The following is a 19,396-nucleotide window of genomic DNA, read 5'->3' as shown; positions in this document are numbered from 1 at the left end:
CCAAGAACATAATATCTGTGAAGTGAATCTGGAAGGCTTTGAAAAGTTTGCCTTTATAGTGTAATCTATTTCTCTTTGCCTTGTCTTTATCTGGCAGTTGTTTAAGATGAATTGAAATTGGAAGGGACATGGAATATACAGTAATTGATTCCTTACTGGGTGAAATTCTCTTCACATGGGTATTTCTACTCAAGTACTCAGCAAACTGTGACATTAGCAGTGTCCCCCCCCCCCAAAAAAACACCATTATTCAGGCTTCTTCCTGTAGGTACACATAGCAGAATGGTGGCAGCAAGATTATTCACTGATATGGAAGCTGCCTAAAGCATTACCATTAGGTTTAGTCCAGTGTAGTGTGTGGAATGACCGTTTTAAAACTGTATCCTCAAAAAAAGAACTGTTAAACACTCATATTGCATACTGGAAGAAATGGAGTAGGAAAAAAAAAAAGTAAATTGAACCTTTGCTCTGGAATCCAAACATGGTTTTTACCTGCTTTAAGCTTCCAATAAACAAAGTGGTAACGTCAAACCAGCAATAAAACTTATCTATGAGCTAGATTTGTCTTGTTCATATATGCAAGAGTTAGAAGGGAAGAATGATCAGAAGCTTTAAGTATTGTTGAAGGAGTGCCATCTCAGTAAGTGAGAGAGAAAGACTTTGTGTTTTCTTCACAATTTTGGCTTGAATTGGCTTACAAGTGACTGTTATGTCTTCTGTCTTTTACAAAGGCCACTGGGAATGATGCGGAGGACACTGACTTGTAGAAGTAGGGATATTCTTGTTCAATTGTATAAAGCTTTGATTAGGCCCACATGGACTATTGTGCCCAGATTTGGTCACTTGGTTTTCAGAAGGATGAAGAGATGTTGGAAAGGGTCCAGAGATGACTGACCAGGGTAGTTTCTAACCTCTGAAATGTCTAGTATAAGGAAAGATTGAGAAGATGCAACTTGCAGAGTCTGGTGGACATGAGGAAGAGGGGAGATATGATAGAGACCTATAAGTTGGTAAGGGGTTGTTATAGGATCAATGCTGGAGAGGTTCTACAGAAAATAGGGGGGAGATTAGGGAAGAACCAGAGGTCATCCCTGGAAACTGTATAAAGAGGGTGTAAGTAGAGAAGTGAGAAGCAGGTTTTTTTTCATGCAGAGTTGTGAATGATTGAAATACCTTGCTTGAGAACATGGTGTCTGCAGAGAATATGAGTGTGTTTAAAGCATGGTATATGATGAGCTGTGTGTGTGTGATAAAAGGACCTCCCAGATGAGTCTTTTGACTCCATGGGGTCTTGGGTAATAATAATAATAGACACACATTTGGCATTTTCAAAGTCAGATTGAGATTTGTTGGCAGTCAGCTTCTATTTGTTTCATGCTTCGTTGTAGGCTAATAATGAGACTAGAGTTTGTGTTTTGACAATTGCAATATGCTGAATTTTTCTATTGAAAAATTCAACATACTCTTTCCTTGGCTTAGAGAGTGGATGTAAATTTTGAATAGAGCAGGGAATGAAGGTCTTCATTCCATCAAGGGTAATTTCAATAACTCACTAAGGGCAAATGATCAGACTGGAAGAGTGGACGTCTCAGAAATCGTGGCATGTGATGCTATTATAGTACCAAAGAACACGACAGCTGATATGACACATCTTTTGTTCGAACTATAGCTTGGAGATTGGTTGGGAATGAAGGCCTTTGCTCTAGCCATGATAATTTCAAAACATTGCTCATAGCAAATGATTTGGAGTGGAAACAGAAGTCTCAGAGGTCACCCAAGTTGACACTGTTATAGTGACAAAGAACATGAGGTTGAGAACAGCTGAATGAAGTTCATATTTAATAGGAAAGTAGCAGAAGATTATGCTGAGTTACTGAGAATAGCTATTACATGTTACTGCATATTTTGAAGGGGAACTGGGTTAAGGAAAAATTAAGCATGTTGGGAGAGTGAAGTAGGCTATTCTTGTTTGTGGAGGGGATAATTACATTAGATCACTGCTTACAGCAAACATTTCTGTATCTTCCAGCTTGGTCAGCTGAAATGAAAAAGGATAACCAACATTAAAGTCACTTAGGAAGACTTCACTGTCTGGATAGTTGGTAGTCCCAAGGTAGTGAAGCACCAAACTCGAAGACGTCAGAGTGATTTTCTGAATTTGGTTCTCCCTTGCCTACTCTGCTTCTAGTAAAACTGTACTAATAGAGCATACAACTTCCTCAGTGGAACTCAAACTTCAAGATCTTACGTTTAATTGCATTACACTGACATTCCCATTCATTCACCAACATTTCTAGTTTATACAAATCCACATGAAAGGCCACAACATTAACACTATTACTATAACCCTTCCAAGCTTCATATAATCTGAAAATAACTGAATATCATTCTGTAATCCAGTGACAATATCATTGATATAAACAGAAAAAGTCTTGGTACTGAGGCCTATGGAAGCCCACTTATCTTCCTGAATACCATACCATGCTATAATATTAATTCTATATATATATATATATATATATATATATAGAATTAATATTATATACAGTCATACCCCGACTTACGCGAATCCGGAGTTACACGGTTTCTTATATGTACGTATTCCCGTCCCGCTTCATGCCTCACCACTAGTCGTATCTTTCAGGCGCCGGCAGCATTCGCCAGTGTCGCACATGCTGTGAACAAGCACTGATGTGTTTTGCGCGGTCTCCATTCATACACGATTTTTATAGTCTACAAACCTTGCGATTGGTTACTGTTATGTTCTTGATAAAAATTTTATCACATAAAAAATAATAATGTCGTCCAAAAGAAGCAAGTCCAATTCTTCTAGCAAGAAAAGAAAAACATTGACTTTGGAAACAAAACTCAACATTATTAAGGATTTTGAAGGTGGAATGAAAATTTGTGAGCTAGCAAAGAAGTTCGATCTACAGGAATCCACAATAAGAACAATCATAAAAGAAAGGTTTACAGATTTTGGAGGACATACATTCTAACGAGGAACGAATTGTAGCCACAAGGCAAGGAATAAAAAATCATTAGCTTGCTATGACGAAATTTTGCGTGACAAGAAAAAGACATTATGCCGTCAGACGAATCTATTAAATTTTATGAAACCATCGACATCGAAATAACTTTCTTTTTTTATGTACGAAAAACTACAATTATGATTATATTTCTTAAAAAATATAGGTGTTTTTGTAAACCTTTGGTCCCAATTGTATGTTTGTATATATAAATTACATGCAAAATTAAACCCGTAGTTACACGAATTCGACTTACGCGCTTTTTGTTAGTCCTACCTACCGCGTAACTTCGGGGTTTTGCTGTGTGTGTATATATATAGCTTATTATAGCATTAATATTATATATTATATACATAACCATATATATATAATAATAATAATAATAATAATAATATATATATATATATATATATATATATATATATAATTATTATTACCTCCAAGGATTCAGTGCGGGAGGGCACTCTACTCCACTACTCATACGTCACCGTCTCTGCTGCTGCTACTTAATTCTCTAACTACACACAATGATACTTACCATCAACATCATCTACCGTCCATCACATCACCAACAGTATTTTTTTGTCTGTAAATTAAGTGTGTTCTCATGGCCAATTTGCCTGCACACAGGATGAAAAACCCTGCTACCAGTATAAGATCAGCTAACTCACCTTCAATTGAAAAGCCTATATAGATTCTTCTTGTCACGAAGATAATCGAAACCAGGTCTTTCCAATCGAAGAGTGCAATGTTCCACTGTTATTCCAAAAAAAAAAAAAAAAAAAAACGCCTCAGTTCATAAATTTTCATCTTAGCTAAAAGCTATACATCTAGACATAAAATCTGAAAAGTGACATTGCAATCACATCATACTCATTCTTATATATATAAATAACAGTTTCATGCCTTTAGACAATTTTTAAAACATTAGCAGAAAAAAGAACAAGGGAGCATATGATACAAAAATGTTAACAACCAATCAGCAGAAAAGAATATTAGAAGTCATTTGCTTACTGTATGTGTGAGTAGTTAGAATGTGTGCTGCAAAATACGCAGTTGGGGATAAAGCTGAATTCAGTGAAGTCTAATATAATCTTATATCTAATATAATGTAATTTTAGTAATCTACTTACTTATTACAATAAAGTGACTGCCTTGGACAGAGGAGAAGGATACACAGTGATAGACTTGGATTTTGCAAAGGCTTTTGATAAAGTACCTCATGATAAATTGATAGTCAAACTGGAGCGGATTGGGTTGGATATTAGATTGGTGCACTGGATTGGAGATTAGCTGTCTGATAGGTATCAACAAGTTGTGTATGGCGGAGCGATATCCAGGAAAAGGAAAGTCACTAGTAGAGTGCCTCAGGGATCTATTTTGGGGCCATTACTGTTTAACTTGTATATTAACGATATAGGTGAAGATTTGGATGGAGATATTCAGTTGTTTGCAGATGATGCAGAGTTGGAACAAACTATGAAGAGTAGAGAAGATGTCGTGGCCTTACAAGAAGAATTTAATAGATTGAGTGAATGAGCATGGGAATGGGGATGACAGTTCAATGTTGCAAAATGTAAGGTTTTAAAATTTGGGATACAAAGATGGGATGTAGAATTTATGCTTGGTGGGGATTAATTGTTAGAGGCGGAGTAAATAAGAGATCTTGAGGTGATAGTGTACAAGGATCTAAAATTTAGGGGACACATAGCCAAAATTGTGAAGACAACACAAAGGCTTCTGGGAATGATGCAAAGGACACTGACGTGTAGAAGTAGGGAGATTCTTGTTCTGCTGTATAAGGCTTTGATTAGGCCATACATGGACTATTGTGCCCAGATTTGGTCAGCTGGTTTTCAGAAGGATGAAGAGATGTTGGAAAGGGTCCAAAGGTGACTGACTAAGGTAGTTTCTGACCTCTGGAATGTCAAGTATGAGGAAAGATTGGGGAGATGCAATTTGCAGAGTCTGGTGGACAGGAGAAAGAGGGGAAATATGATCAAAACTTACAAGTTGATAAGGGGTTGTTACAGGATCAATGCTGGAGAAGTTCTACAGAAAATAGTGGGAGATTGAGGAAGAACCAGATATCATCCCTGGAAACTGTATAAAGAAGGTGTGAGTAGGGGAGTGAGAGGCAGTTTTTTTTCATGCAGAGTTGTAAATGATTGGAATGCCTTGCCTGAGAGTGTGGTGTCTGCAGGGAGTCTGAATGTGTTCAAAGCACGGTATGATGAGCTGTGTGTGTGTGATAAAAGGACCTCCCAGATGAGTCTTTGACTCCATGTGGTCTTGGGTAATAGTAATAAGTATATATATATATATATATATCAAAACCACTGTTAATATGGTGGAGTGCTACAACAACCTAGGTGGATCATCTGTTGGTGATAATGAAATGCATTGCCAAATAAATGTAATGGAAACTAAACATTTAATCATCATGAGTAACTTTAATTATCCAAACAATGACTGGGTAGCAGTAAAATCTCATAAAAAAATGAAGTTAGATTTATTAAGCTGTTGCAAGACAACTTCCTTAAACAGTATGTGGCGGAAGGAACATGAGGTCAGCATATTAGATCTAATTATACTGTCAGAGTGGGTTTCAGTTGAAGATGTGACTGTTCTGCTTCCAGTTGGTGACAGTGATAATGCTGTGCTGATCTGGAAAGCAGTTTCATGTATAGATATTCCATTCCAAAAAAAGGTTACATGCTGAATTGCATCATCAAATTCTGGACATGTACCCTCAAGGGATGTACAGGATATGATAGTCTTTCTTTTCAGCCATTTTCTGTCCACTGCTGGATGAAGGCCTCCTCCAATTCTTTCCACATTTCACTGTTCTTGGCAATGGTTGACCAATTTTCCCCAACAAAATTTGACAATTCATTGCTCCACCTTCTTATAGAACGTCCTCGGCCTCATTTCCCTTCTTCTGGAATCCAGTTCGTTAGTATGGTGGTCCATCGTTCATCTTCTCTTCTTTTCTGGATAGATGTCCAGCCCATTTCCCTTTTAGTTGCTTATGGTGAAGAATAATGTCTGTGATATGAGTCTAGCTTGTTATCTTTTAATGTGATGCCTAGCATCAGCCTCTCCATTTTTCTTTCAGTTGTTGCTAGTTTATTTGCCAGTGCTTTTGTTAAGTTTCACAACCATATATGATGACTGGAAGTATACACTTGTTAAATGTCTTCCTTTTTAAACAGAGTGGGACATCACTGTTTTGAAAAATGCTTTTCAATTTTCTGAATGCACTCCAGGCAAGTTAAACTCTTCTATTTATTTCCTTTTGGTGTCCACAGTTTAGATCGATGAGATGACCTGAGTATGTATACGAAGAGACTCTTTCCAAGAAATTATTTTCTATTATTATATTTTTTGGTGTTACAAATTAATGATTAAACATTTTAGTGTTTCCTCTGTTTATTTTTAGACAGCTGTTTCTGCTTTCATGATATAAGTCTTCTATCATTATATTAAGGTCTTCTGGAGTGTTTGAAAAAATTATCACATCATCTGCATATCTTGGGTTTGTTAAGTTTCTGTTATTAATTTTTATACCAAGGTTTGCTTTATATTATTAAATATTTCTTGAAGGATTACTGTAAAGATTTTGGGTAATAGACAGACACCTTTTTCCATTGATATTTTATCTACTCGTGTGGAGTTGGATTACTGCTGTTGCATTGTGGTATATTTCCTGGAGGAGGTCCATATATTCTCCAGGAATTACCTGATTCTGGAGTGTTTTGATTATTGCATTAGTTTTGATGGAATCAAATGCTTTTTTCATAATCAACAAAGGCTAAACAGAGAGACAATTGGTTTCCTTCTGCTTTTTCTATTATTTGTTTTACTGACTGCATGAATATGATCAACTGTGTTAAAGCTTTTATGGAATCTTGTTTGTTCTACTGATTGATTTGTGTGTAGAAGAGGAGTTAACCTGTTAGTACTTTTGTGAGAATTTTGTACAGATTAAAGAGAATGCTAATTGGTCTACAGTTCTTTACTACTTCTTTGTCTCCTTTTTTAAATAACATTATCAGAGTAGCATTTTTCCAGTTTTTTGGTATCTTCCCCTCTTCCAGGCATACATTTAATAAGTTTGTGACATGGTGAATTATGTTGTTTCCTGCCCATTTAATTAATTCTATGTGAATTCACATAGAATCAATTCATTCTATGTGAATTGCTTGATGTCATTAATGTACAGATTGAACAATAATGGCCCAAGGACTGAGCCCTGAGGTACACCACTGGATATATATATATTTTTTTTTTATTAATCTTTGTACTGGTTATGGGCAGTACTACCCTTACATCGCGTTCAGACATCTCGTCTATACTTGATATAGGCCTAAGCCTTTATCAAGTGTTTTACACTATGCCTGTTCTAGTTATCATTGTAGTCATTCTCTGGTGGCAACGTCATGCCACCAATGTGCCCTGTAGGACCCTCAAGGAAAGGACTTTTATATCCTTCTGCATAAGCCCAAGTGTTTTAAGTCCTTATAACTATCTGTGCTCCATATGGCATGTAAAGAGACGGTGGCGCTGGTAAACCTCAGAGTTGCCCCATGCTCCTCCCATATCTTACTAACTAGATCTTGGTTATTTTTATAGTAGTTCACTTTATTATTATGGCTACAGGGCGCCCACTAGCCTATAGCCATAATAATAAAGTGAACTACTATAAAAATAACCAAGATCTAGTTAGTAAGATATGGGAGGAGCATGGGGCAACTCTGAGGTTTACCAGCGCCACCATCTCTTTACATGCCATATGGAGCACAGATAGTTATAAGGACTTAAAACACTTGGGCTTATGCAGAAGGATATAAAAGTCCTTTCCTTGAGGGTCCTACAGGGCACATTGGTGGCATGACGTTGCCACCAGTGTGCATCAACTACCACCTAGGCATCAACTACCCAAACGTCACCATCTCTTTTAATCACTAAGTCTGGCTACGCAAACCTGCAGAGGTCCTATAATGTGGTTTCACTGTGGTCACCCAACCTTTGTACTTAAAGTGGTTGTTCAGAATGGGGGCCACGGCATCATGCCTCCACACGTGGACCCTATGGATGCGGAAGCAACACTGGGCTATACGAGACAATGTCTCACTGTAGTGGCAGCCAGCCCTACAGTTTGAGTCGTCACTACCCCATCGAGCTGTCTGGACTCGAGTGGGCAGGGCACTGATCCTCTTCCTGATAAGGTCAATATACTCAAACCCAGGGAGCCTGATGCCATCCCTTACCCAATCATGCTGGGGAGGCACCACATATGACTCTTTTAAAGGAACACCATCTATAGAACAGTACAACAGAAATGATTACCTCTTGTGTTCTGTGGGTGCTGACTCAATTAAGGTACCCTGATAATGGGACCAGCTTTTAGCCCGCCTAAAGTCTTCTTGTATTAATGGGCTATAGGAAGCCTCTCAGCAGATAGGGGAAGAAGATAGTTCTAACTTCGCGATTCTTGACAGCCGCAGGCGTGGGATCAGCCATCTAAGTGATGGAACCCCGAGCCCACCATCCTTCACCCTTGCGTGCAAATATGCAGTAGGGGTGTCAGGCTGCAGTCGGAGCCATGATCTCACAGCTGAACGGATAGCCCTGTCCATTCAGGACAGTACTGAGATATGTGTCTTGGTATTGTACCAATATATGTACCAAACACCAACTTGTAAAAGCGAGGTAGGAGATAGTGAGAAAGAAGAAACAGTCTTTGCTGAGGCTTAATAAAAGCTTTCCTCAAAGAAGCAATCCCAGCTTCTAGGATAGAAGACCTTCCCTTTGGGGTGAACATGATACCGAGGTATCCTCACTTTTCCAGGATGGTCAAAGCATGCAACGGCCTCCCGTGCAGGGAAAACTCTATAGTCTCGACCTTAAGCTTTGTCTCACGACCAGAGAGGACAAGAGCTAAAGAGCAGGACTTCTCTACATTAATAGAAAGGCCTCAAATACAGAAGAAGTCAACTGCCCGGTCAAGGAGTTCCTGCAAACCTATCTTAGTAGAGGCTACGAGAAAAAGATCATCCGCAAAGGCCATAGCATTAAAGGAAGAAGCACCTAGAGAGTAGCCTATATGGCTAGGAAGAGAGTGAAGAAACTCATCTATGACGCACTTAAGGAAAAGGGGAGATAGAGGATCACCCTGGCGAACACCCCGCACTCCTGGAATAGAAGTTGCACGGGACCCTGTAGTGATAGTGATGGAGCTACGCAAGTATAGCTCCATAACATAGGAAAGGGTTCTGGACATCCAGCAATAGACAGTGCTCGAAGGAGAGCAGGAAGGGAGACACTATCAAAGGCCTTTTGGAGTTCCAGCAACGCCATATATAGAGGCTTAAGATGGCGTCGAGAATCAGAGAGAAGAGAAGAAAGAAGACATATTCTAGGCACAGCCATCTGAAGGGACAAAAGCTCTCTGTCTATAATCATGCTGTATATGTTGCTGAATCTGGCAGATTCACACCCACTGTATACCACTTTTTGATATCTGTCTGTCAACCATCTCCTGATCCAAGTCAACAGATTATATTCCAATCCCATATTCTCCAATTTACGCAACAGCCTATCATGTGGTATCCTATCAAATGCCTCAGAAAAATCCAACATTATCATAGTGTATCCATTCCCTTTATCCAACTAGGCCATAACATTGGTATAAAATATGAGCAAATTGCTAAAACATGCCCTTCCTTTAGTAAACCCATGCTGTTGTTTGCAGAGTATAGAATGCTTGTCTACCCATTTCTGTATGCAAGTTCTTACCAACTTCAATAAAATAATCTTCACTACCACACCAGAGATACTAATAGGTCAGTAGTTAGACACATCAGGCTTTGCACCACCCTTGTGCAATGGAACTATCATACATTCCTTCCATTCCTGTGGTATCATTCCTGAGCTGAGAGTCAAGTTATACAAATGAATGAAGGGCCTAGCCAATTCAGCTAAACATTCCTTCAGCAAACAGGCTGATATTCCATCTGTCCCTATTGACAAATTCTTATCCAGGTTATGCAAGAGCTCTTCAACCTCATTTTCATGAACCTCTAACTCTTCATCCAATGTAGCAGTAGCAATGTGCAACATGCTACATACACCTGGTTGATATATCTTAGCAAAGTGAGCACTCATTAACTGAACAATCTCCTTAGCTTCTGGCACTCGTGTATCATCTGCATTCAATAAAGTTATTCCTCCACATTCATTCTTTCTTTCTTTTGCTTGTGGGATAACGATAAAATTCTTTTGGATTGCCTTTAGCTTGCATGGCCAATTTCTTTTCATATTCCGTTTTAGCTTTTCTCACAATACTAGTTACTTTTCTGGCCTGAGCTTTATATATTTCATAACTCCTCTCACTCTTATTCTCACGATATTCTTTCCATATCATCTTCTTCTTATAAGGCTGCACATCCATTTCACTCCAACCTATTTATCTTCGAACACTAGGGATACATTGAGATACTGCCTCATTTAAGCACTTTTTCAAAGATTCCCATGCATTGCTGACATTTTTTCCATTCAGTAACTGATACCATAGGACCAAAGATAGTATTCTTCTAAGTCGATCATAATTTCCAGCTTTGTAGTTCAGCATGTTGCCTGTTTTAATCTGAGCTTCAATACAAGTAGATACTTCCCAAGAAAGAACAGCATGATCACTGTCACCAATCAGTGGTAAAAAATAGCCATATTTTTGAGAGAGGGAGAGAGATCCCTTCTGATACTATGAGCAAATCCAACACTCTTTGACCTCAAGTTCCTTCATTCACATGCTGCTTGAGAAAGTTGTCTCGCAACAATTCAATAAATTCCCCATCTTTCTTATCATGAGATTTCTCTTCTACCTCAATCAATGTTCGGAAAATTAAAGTCACCCATAATGATCATTCACTTGGTAACCATAAGGCAAAATTGGCGATGCATTTCTTCGTTCCCCTACAACTGAGGCGCCAGGTCTGTAGCAACACTCCATCATATATTTCATTCTGTTAACCTCCACTTCACACCAGATAGACTAATACTCATCACTACATGGGACATTGTTCCCATCATTGTTTTTTTGTATTTCAACCCTAACTGGACTTAAATCATCTGATATCATTAGTAGCACTCCTCCTTCTCTCCTATCTCTTCTGTCATTCCTAAAAATAGTATATCCATTACACTCGATCCCACTTACCATATCTGATTCTGTTGGCAGTTTTCACAAATGCCAACAATCTTAGGCCACATCGTATTCATTAAAGCAACAAACACAACCCCTTTGTTTCTAGTGCTCCTGGCATTTGTGTATAGACATAATAAATTATGACCTAGCCTATTCTTATAAATAGATATGCAATCTCTTTTGTCTTGTTCTAAAATTCTCTCTTTCCCCTCCCTAGACATACTTAAAAGGTCCGAACCTAAAGCATATTTTTCCACTCCTTCACCACATACATAACCATGTTCAAAGGCATTCATATCTTTATCACATTTGTATACCATAGCTGAACTGTCACACATATTTTTCCCATTCTTCCCTTGATGATCTAGTTTCCCTGACTCTCTGCATTAGGTCTCATACCAAGAAGTAATTTCTCCAGGTTTCTGATGCCAAATGAATTCAAGTGCAGGCCATCATTCTTATACAAATCTTATCTGCCATCAAACACACCCCCACATATCTAAAAACTCACATCCATATCTTCTACACAGCCTGCATGTGAAATCATTTGCTATCATTGCCCTCCTTCTTAACTCAGTTCTATCATATCTAGGTAGTAATCCTACAATTTTTACTCTTTCACATTTCGTTTTATTATTATTATTCAGGCCTCCATGGAGTCAAAAGACTCATCGTGGGAGGTCCTTCCTAAGAACATAAAGTCTGTCAAGACTCATCAAGGGGGTCCCCCCCCCTAAGAAACACAAAGTCTTTCATCCCACTCCTTAAACTCATTGACCGTTCTCGCTCTCACCACTCCATCAGGCAATGCATTCCACGGTTCAACCACCCTCCATGCAAAGAAACCACTCCTCATCCTCTTGCTCACAGTTTCCTTTTGTAACTTCCAGGAATGGCCTCTTGTCATCATTATTATTATAATTTTTTTTAATTATTATTATTTCTCAGATAAATTACATACATTATTTGAAGACAATTATGCATAACAAATACTTTCTCGTACAAAAAAGTTTTTTTAAAATAATAATAATAACTGTTTACAACATATATTATTATAATATTCATAATGAAGATTATTACAGATGTTTCTTTGCAATTTTACACTCTAGATATATAATATCAATGATATAATCACTCTAGATTGCATATTTTTGTTATAGTTATTACCATTTGATTACATATGATACATTAGTTATATTTGTTTACATATGATGCATTACTTACATTTGTTTACATATGATACTTGCATTACATACATTTGTTTACATATAATACATACATTACATACTTTGGTTTACATGTGATACATACATTACATGCACTTGGTTACATATGATACATCTTGGATGAGAACTAATTTCTCTGCTTTCATTCTCGAAGCTTATATGTAAGCTTATCTGAAGATAGCTTATCGTGCCCTCTCACCATCCTTTAAAATAAAAAAATTCCATCTACTGGTATCCTATGACTTTCAGAAGTTGCTAGGTATCTATCATATCGCCTTTCTGGCTTCTTCCAACAGACCTTTCATATCTTCTCTCATACTATGTTTGTCACCACTTAAATTATTAGTACCTACCAACATTACTATTTCTTTTACATTTCTTTTTTTGGTTTTCAATTACATTTGTCATATTTTTAATTTTTGCTCCTGGGAAACTAGAAGTGGTGACTACCTCAGCAAGTGCAAATTTTAAAATTGAGTCACCATACCATATTACCTTTTTTTTTTTATTAGATATTAACTGACTTACCTTGTTGTTATTAATATTTTGATTTCCATGTTCAGTATTTTCCTGCCTGTTCTTGTTCTCATCCTTTTTCTTATCCTGTTGAAGTTTAGACAAATGTCTTTCCACCTTTTCCAATTCCCTGGTTGATTTCCTAATAATTTTCTTTTAACCGAGCTATTTCTAATATCAACGTATCCTCACATAAATTATTATCATCACTGCAGCAGTGCTTTTGTTCAGGACAAACACTCACCTCAGTAGCAACAACTTTAGCTTTAGTCACTGCCTTGTTACGAGAAGTTTTTGACACCATTTTTAAGAGTAGTACAAACTAATAATATTTCTGAAATTATGTTATAAAATGCTTTAGTACAATAACTACAATATATCAATGCAATATCACAGTGTGCCCCTAGAGATTGAAGAATAAACAGAATGGGAGCAAAACAGATGTGCAATCTTACTAAGCAAGAGATTATTAAGAAAAAGATTGTCGAAGGAATACTGTGTATATATATATATATATGCAGTCAGTTGTGAAAATGATAAAGTATACAGGCTAGATGAGTTAAAACTATTGTACAGAAAGTTAAATGTGAGAATGAAAATAACCTGGCTCAACAAGACAAATATAACCAAAAAGAATTCTATCATTATGTTGCAAGTAAAAAAAAGAATAAATATGAAAGAATAACTCTAGTGAATATACGTGGCAGATGCAGAAGAGATTATTATTATTATTATTAAACAAGACCTCATGGAGTCAAAGACTCATCTAGGAGGTCCTTTTATCTCACACACATCTCATCATACCGGATCTTAAACACATTCAAACTCCTTGCAGACACCACACTCTCAGGCAAGGCATTCCAATCATTCACAACTCTGCACGAAAAAAACCTGCCTCTCACTCCCCTACTCACACCCTCTTTATACAGTTTCCAGGGATGACCTCTGGTTCTCCCCTGATCTCCCACTATTCTCTGTAGAACTTCTCCACCATTGATCCTATAACAACCCCTTACCAACTTGTAGGTCTCTATCATATCTCCTCTCTTCCTTCTCTCCACTAGACTCTGCAAATTACATCTTTTCAATCTTTCCTCATACTCGACATTCCAGAGGTCAGAAACTACCTTAGTCAGTCGCCTTTGGACCCTTTCCAACATCTCTTCATCCTTCTGAAAACCAGGTGACCAAATCTGGGCACAATAGTCCATGTGTGGCCTAATCAAAGCCTTATACAATGGAACAAGAATCTCCCTACTTCTACACGTCAGTGTCCTCCTCATCATTCCCAGAAGTCTTTGTGTTGTCTTCACAATTTTGGCGATGTGTCCCCTAAATTTTAGATCCTTATCCACTATCACTCCCAGATCTCTTATTTCCTCTACTTCCAACAATATATTCTCACCAAGCATAAATTCTGCATCCCATCTTTGTTTTCCAAATTTTAAAACCTTACATTTTGCAACATTGAACTCACATCCCCATTTGCTTGCGCAATCACTCAATTTATTCAAGTCTTCTTGCAAGGCCACAACATCTTCACTACTCTTTATGGTTCGTCCCAACTTTGCATCATCTGCAAACAACTGAATATCTCCATCCAAATCTTCGCCAATATCATTAATATACAAGTTAAATAGTAATGGTCGTAAAACAGATCCCTGAGGCACTCCACTAGTGACTTTCCTTTTCCTGGATATTGCACCCCCATACACAACTTGTTGATACCTATCAGATAGCCAGTCTCCAATCCAATGCACTAATCTAATATCCAACCCCATCTGCTCTAGTTTGACTGTCAACTTATCATGAGGTACTCTATCAAAAACTTTTGCGAAATCCAAGTATATTACTGTGTATCCTTCTCCTCTGTCCAAGGAAGCAGTCACTTTATTGTAATAAGTAAGTAGATTACTAAAACACGACCTCCCTTTAGCAAATCCATGCTGTCCATCAAAGATTATACCATTGTTGTCAACCCAACTCTGGATCCTAGTTCTCACAAGCTTCTCCAACAACTTAACCAGAACACCTGACACAGAGATAGGCCTATAGTTTGATGCTTCAGTTCGATCACCTCCTTTATGAAGTGGCACTATCTTGTCCGCGCGGTTAGCCTAGTGGCTTTGCGCTTCGCAACCATATGCCTGGGGAAGGAGTGTCCTAGGTTCGATTCCCGTCGGAGACGTGAAGAGCTGAAGGATCTTCCTCAGCCATAGCCAAGTTAGCCGGTCTTGGGCGCGGGCAGTAGGGTTTTTTCCGCCAGTTTATCTGGTGTTTTTCATCCCGCAAGCAGGCAAACCGGACCATTGAACACACACGGATACAGCCAAGAATACCTTGAGGCATAGGAGTGACCATTCTATCCTCGTATTTCGGTTACGAAATCCAAGCATGCTTGGAAGGTTGTGGGCCTTAAAGGCCTGTTAAAGCCATTGGGATAGATAGATAGACAGACTATCTTGCCCTCCTTCCACTCTTTAGGAACTTGACCAAGTGCAAGACTCATATTAAAAAAATATGTCAAGGCAGGTGTCAACTCCCTGGCACATTCTTTCAGAATACATGGTGATATATTATCAAGTCCCACAGCCTTATTAACATCTAGTTTTACTCAACTCCCCAAACACCTCTTGCTCACCTACAGTCAGTCTCTCCTCCCCATCATCAACTGCTCTCAATCCCTCTATGAAGTCACATTCACAAGATTGAAAGATCCTTATGAACTGTTCATTAAGTATCTCCACCACACATTCTGCATCAGCTGTCTTTATAGCATTTTCTCCAATCGTCATCCTTCCATAATTATTCTTTCTTTTGCTGGCTACATATCGAAAGAACTCCTTAGGATTCTTTTTGGCTTCATTAGTCAACTGCTGTTCATACCTCTCTTCAGTTACCCTCACCAACCAAGTCACCCTCCTTGCTTGGTCTTTGTAGACCTCGTGGAATTGGTTATTTCCACTTCTCTTATGCTGCCTCCACAATGCCCTTTTTCTCTGTATTGCATGATTAATCTCTTTATTCATCCATCTCACACCCACCTTATTTAACCACATTCTAACCCTTCTAACTCTTGGAATACATTTAGACATTGCATCTACTAAACAGTTTTTGAAAATCCCCCAAGCTGCATTGATCTCTTTTCCAGCTAACTCCTCATTCCACACTACACCTGCAAGCTGTCTCCTGAGCTCTTCATAATCACCCCCCCCCCTTGTAGTTCCACATATACCCTTTTCTCACAGAGGTCCTCACACTGATGGCAACCACCAGGTAATCACCTCATGGTCACTCTCACCAATTGGTGGATGATTTGACTCCTCATTTATAATTACATCCTCTGATGAGATGACCAAATCCAAGACCCCTCAATCCTTGTGTGCCCTCTGTTACATACTGTGTGAGGTAGTTATCCCTCAAAAACTCAAGAAACTCATTTTCTTTACTTCCAGTTGCTATCTCATCATTCCAGTCTATACTGCCATAATTAAAATCACCCATAATGATCACCCATATTTTATAATAATATCACTGTTGAGTCAGACAAGGGGAATGGTTACTTGATACTTTTGGATTCTGCTAAAGCTTTTGACAGGATTTTGCATGGAAGGCTATTGCATGAGTTGAGAGATATGGAATTGGAGTATAAGTTACTAGTTTGGACAAGAAGGTGGCTGAGAGATTCATAAAAAATCTGTATGCAAGTACATGTGCATCTACAAGATTTAAGGTGACCAGCGGTGTACTCCAAGGTTCAATCCTTGGTCTATTGTTATTCATTCTTCACATTAATGATATTGCAAAGGATTTAACAGGTGATATTGAACTATATGCTGATGATGTAAAGATGGGCAAGGTAATCAGGAAAGCATCTAACATGAAGTGCTTGCAGAATGATTTGAAAGAGCTCAAATTTTGGGCATGTGAAAATGGTTATCAGTTCAATGTTAGAAATGTAAAATTGGACATTTTGGTATAATGAGATATGCAATGGTGTATTATACTGGGGGAGGGAGGTATGTGGATTATGCTAGAAGAAACAGAGGATGTATTAAAATTATATCGAAATTGTGGAATGTAAATAATGAAGAGTGACTAACAATATCTGTGCTATCAGCAGAAAGAAGGGCGATATGATAAATACCTAGCAACTTCTTAAAGTCATAGGATACCAGTAGATGGAATTTTTTTATTTTATGAAGGATGGTGAGAGGGCACCCATGGAAGTTGAGAATGAATATTGTCAAAAGGGATAAAAGGTAGATGCTTTCCTCAATAGAGCAGTGCATGATTGGAATAGCTTGTCACTGAAACCAGCTTGTGCAGATAGTGAATAAATTCAAGAGAAGTCATGACATGTGGTATGAGTGATATGTGCCTCCCTGGTAGTCTATTAAAATAATGATTTAATTTAAAATAACAGATTTACTGTTTTTGATTTTTACATCTTATTTTAGTTGAATTTCTCTGTTCTATAAAATATCTCTTTAACCCAAATGTTGTTGAGAGAAAGGCTTACATATATCAAGCCATTTAAATTTGAAGAATAAAAATAGCATTTCCAAAGGACATCCAATTCAAAGTTTTTATAAAAATTAAATATTTTTATGTGCTTATATTGCATATACCTACAACAACAAAATTATAATTTCCTAATCCTATACCTACCACTAGGATTAGGATTAAGAATATACCACTAATTAACTCCCTTACCTTGAAACAAGTCAGAAACCTTTTTTTTTCTTTTCCCCTTGAGGGATGAATAATGCAGTTATGTTGAGTAAAGTTTAAATATAAAAAAAAATAATAGAAAGATGCATATTTAATATTTTTAAAAAAATAAATAAAAGAGCAAAACATAAAAGTGAATTCAAGAGAACTTACTAAAAGTATCATTGCAAATGAAACAATCCCACTGAAAATCTGGCACTTTTACAGAACTGAAAATAATGACTAAATTCAAACTCAATCGTGCAACACCAGTGATGTGTTTTCTTTCTTTCTTTTGTGCTATACAATGTCAATAATTAAAAGAATTAGGCGCACGAAAACCATTTTATACATATCTAAAAATAACATTATTATTCAAGAACATTACAAAAAATTCAAGTGTTTGTGTTCATTATGCACTACTTGAAATGCGATATACTGGATGTATTTCCTCCCCATTCAAATGAATTAACACACAAGTCAGCAATCAGATAGCTTTTATAATTCTCGCTTAGTACGTAACATGCGAGTTCTTTCATATCAGCTGAGACTTATATGCATCAGCACACATATACACCCCTTTCGTCTTTCGCTGTAGAAAATCAGGCAACGATTACATAAAATGTAACTTACTGGTACTTAGCATGCTGTGTTTCCTCGATGATGAAAAGTAGCTTGACAGCAACTCGCACAGCTGTTCATCCAACAAAGCAGCGAAGATATGTTAATTCACAAATTTTCCTTTACATTTTAATTTAAAATTGAAGGTTTATTAGTAGCTTTCCAAAATGTTCTTCTCGATGTTTGTTTGTTTGTTTTTTTTTGCAATAAATTGCCACTATAAAAACTTTGATGTGAATTACATAATAAACTCAAACATTCAACAGAGTAGTATTATCACAAAACATAACCCCATAGATTCTGGAGAATGGTGTCTACCGTAACTTCATTCACGTGATCCAAGATTCTATAGCTCCCGCTAGGGGAAAACAATAACAAACATTGGTGGTCATTGATTTTGTGTGTGTGACGGTGACAGTTAGTCTGTTTGTATACTTAATGAGTATCTTACTAGGTGTTGTTGTTCTTTCGTAGAAAATTTTCTTACGATGTTTAACAGAATTTGGATAATAATTAATGTTGCCTTTGTTTTTCTTTTCTTGTCATAGATAACATGGGAAGACGACCTGCAAGGTGGTATGTAATATATACAAAATTGATTTGTTTAAATAAATTGTCTCAAAAAAAATAATAATTATCTCTTGCAGTAACAATTGTGGTCTAAAACAGGCGACAATCTTCACTAAATGAGTGTGAGATGATTCATGGAGGAACCTTCATTGAGATATTGTGATGATAAATGCTGTCACATCTGAAAATTGGCGATTGATCTATTTCCCCCTTCCCGGTGATTTTTAAAGCTGCTCTGTTTTTTAATGGAACATAAGTTCTAAAAACTTCTGTTTTCAGTATTTCTTTATCATCGTGATGCGCACACCATTCGTTTATCTAAGGAAAACAGGAATACTTTTTTATATAACACAGAGGAATTAATTATAGTTGTATATGATAGCCCAGGACTTGAGAATGTCCTTGGAAATAATGAACAGATAATCTCAGAAGGAATAACTAAAAATTAACTAAAAGAACAAGTCCATAAGACATCTTAGATTTCCTCCAGTAATAAAGTGGTTGTTATCGCC

At 37.3% G+C, this 19,396-nt stretch overlaps 2 protein-coding genes across 4 annotated transcripts in view; one reads left to right on the top strand and one right to left on the bottom strand.

Annotated features, from left to right (window-relative positions):
- The window catches only part of LOC150097105 (sorting nexin-29-like), a 780,446-nt gene extending 761,828 nt beyond the window's left edge, over positions 1 to 18,618 (bottom strand). For all 3 annotated transcript variants that reach the window (XM_090406852.1, XM_090406853.1, XM_090406854.1), the window contains exon 1: positions 18,327 to 18,618. In XM_090406852.1, the coding sequence (XP_090262978.1) occupies positions 18,327 to 18,339 (13 nt within the window). In that variant the 5' untranslated portion in view covers positions 18,340 to 18,618. The remainder of the gene's footprint in view (positions 1 to 18,326) is intronic.
- Positions 18,619 to 18,711: 93 nt separating this feature from the next.
- Positions 18,712 to 19,396, top strand: part of LOC150097104 (large ribosomal subunit protein uL16-like) — a 94,497-nt gene continuing 93,812 nt past the window's right edge. The window contains exon 1 of the mRNA XM_090406856.1: positions 18,712 to 18,890. Coding sequence (XP_090262982.1) covers positions 18,868 to 18,890 — 23 coding nt within the window. The 5' untranslated portion in view covers positions 18,712 to 18,867. The remainder of the gene's footprint in view (positions 18,891 to 19,396) is intronic.

Source organism: Typopeltis vanoorti, chromosome 17, assembly GCF_054136105.1.
Source record: "Typopeltis vanoorti isolate ZY-2024b chromosome 17, IOZ_Tvanoo_1.0, whole genome shotgun sequence".
Taxonomy (NCBI): Eukaryota; Metazoa; Arthropoda; class Arachnida; order Uropygi; family Thelyphonidae; genus Typopeltis; species Typopeltis vanoorti.
This window is presented reverse-complemented; position numbering and strand designations above follow the sequence as displayed.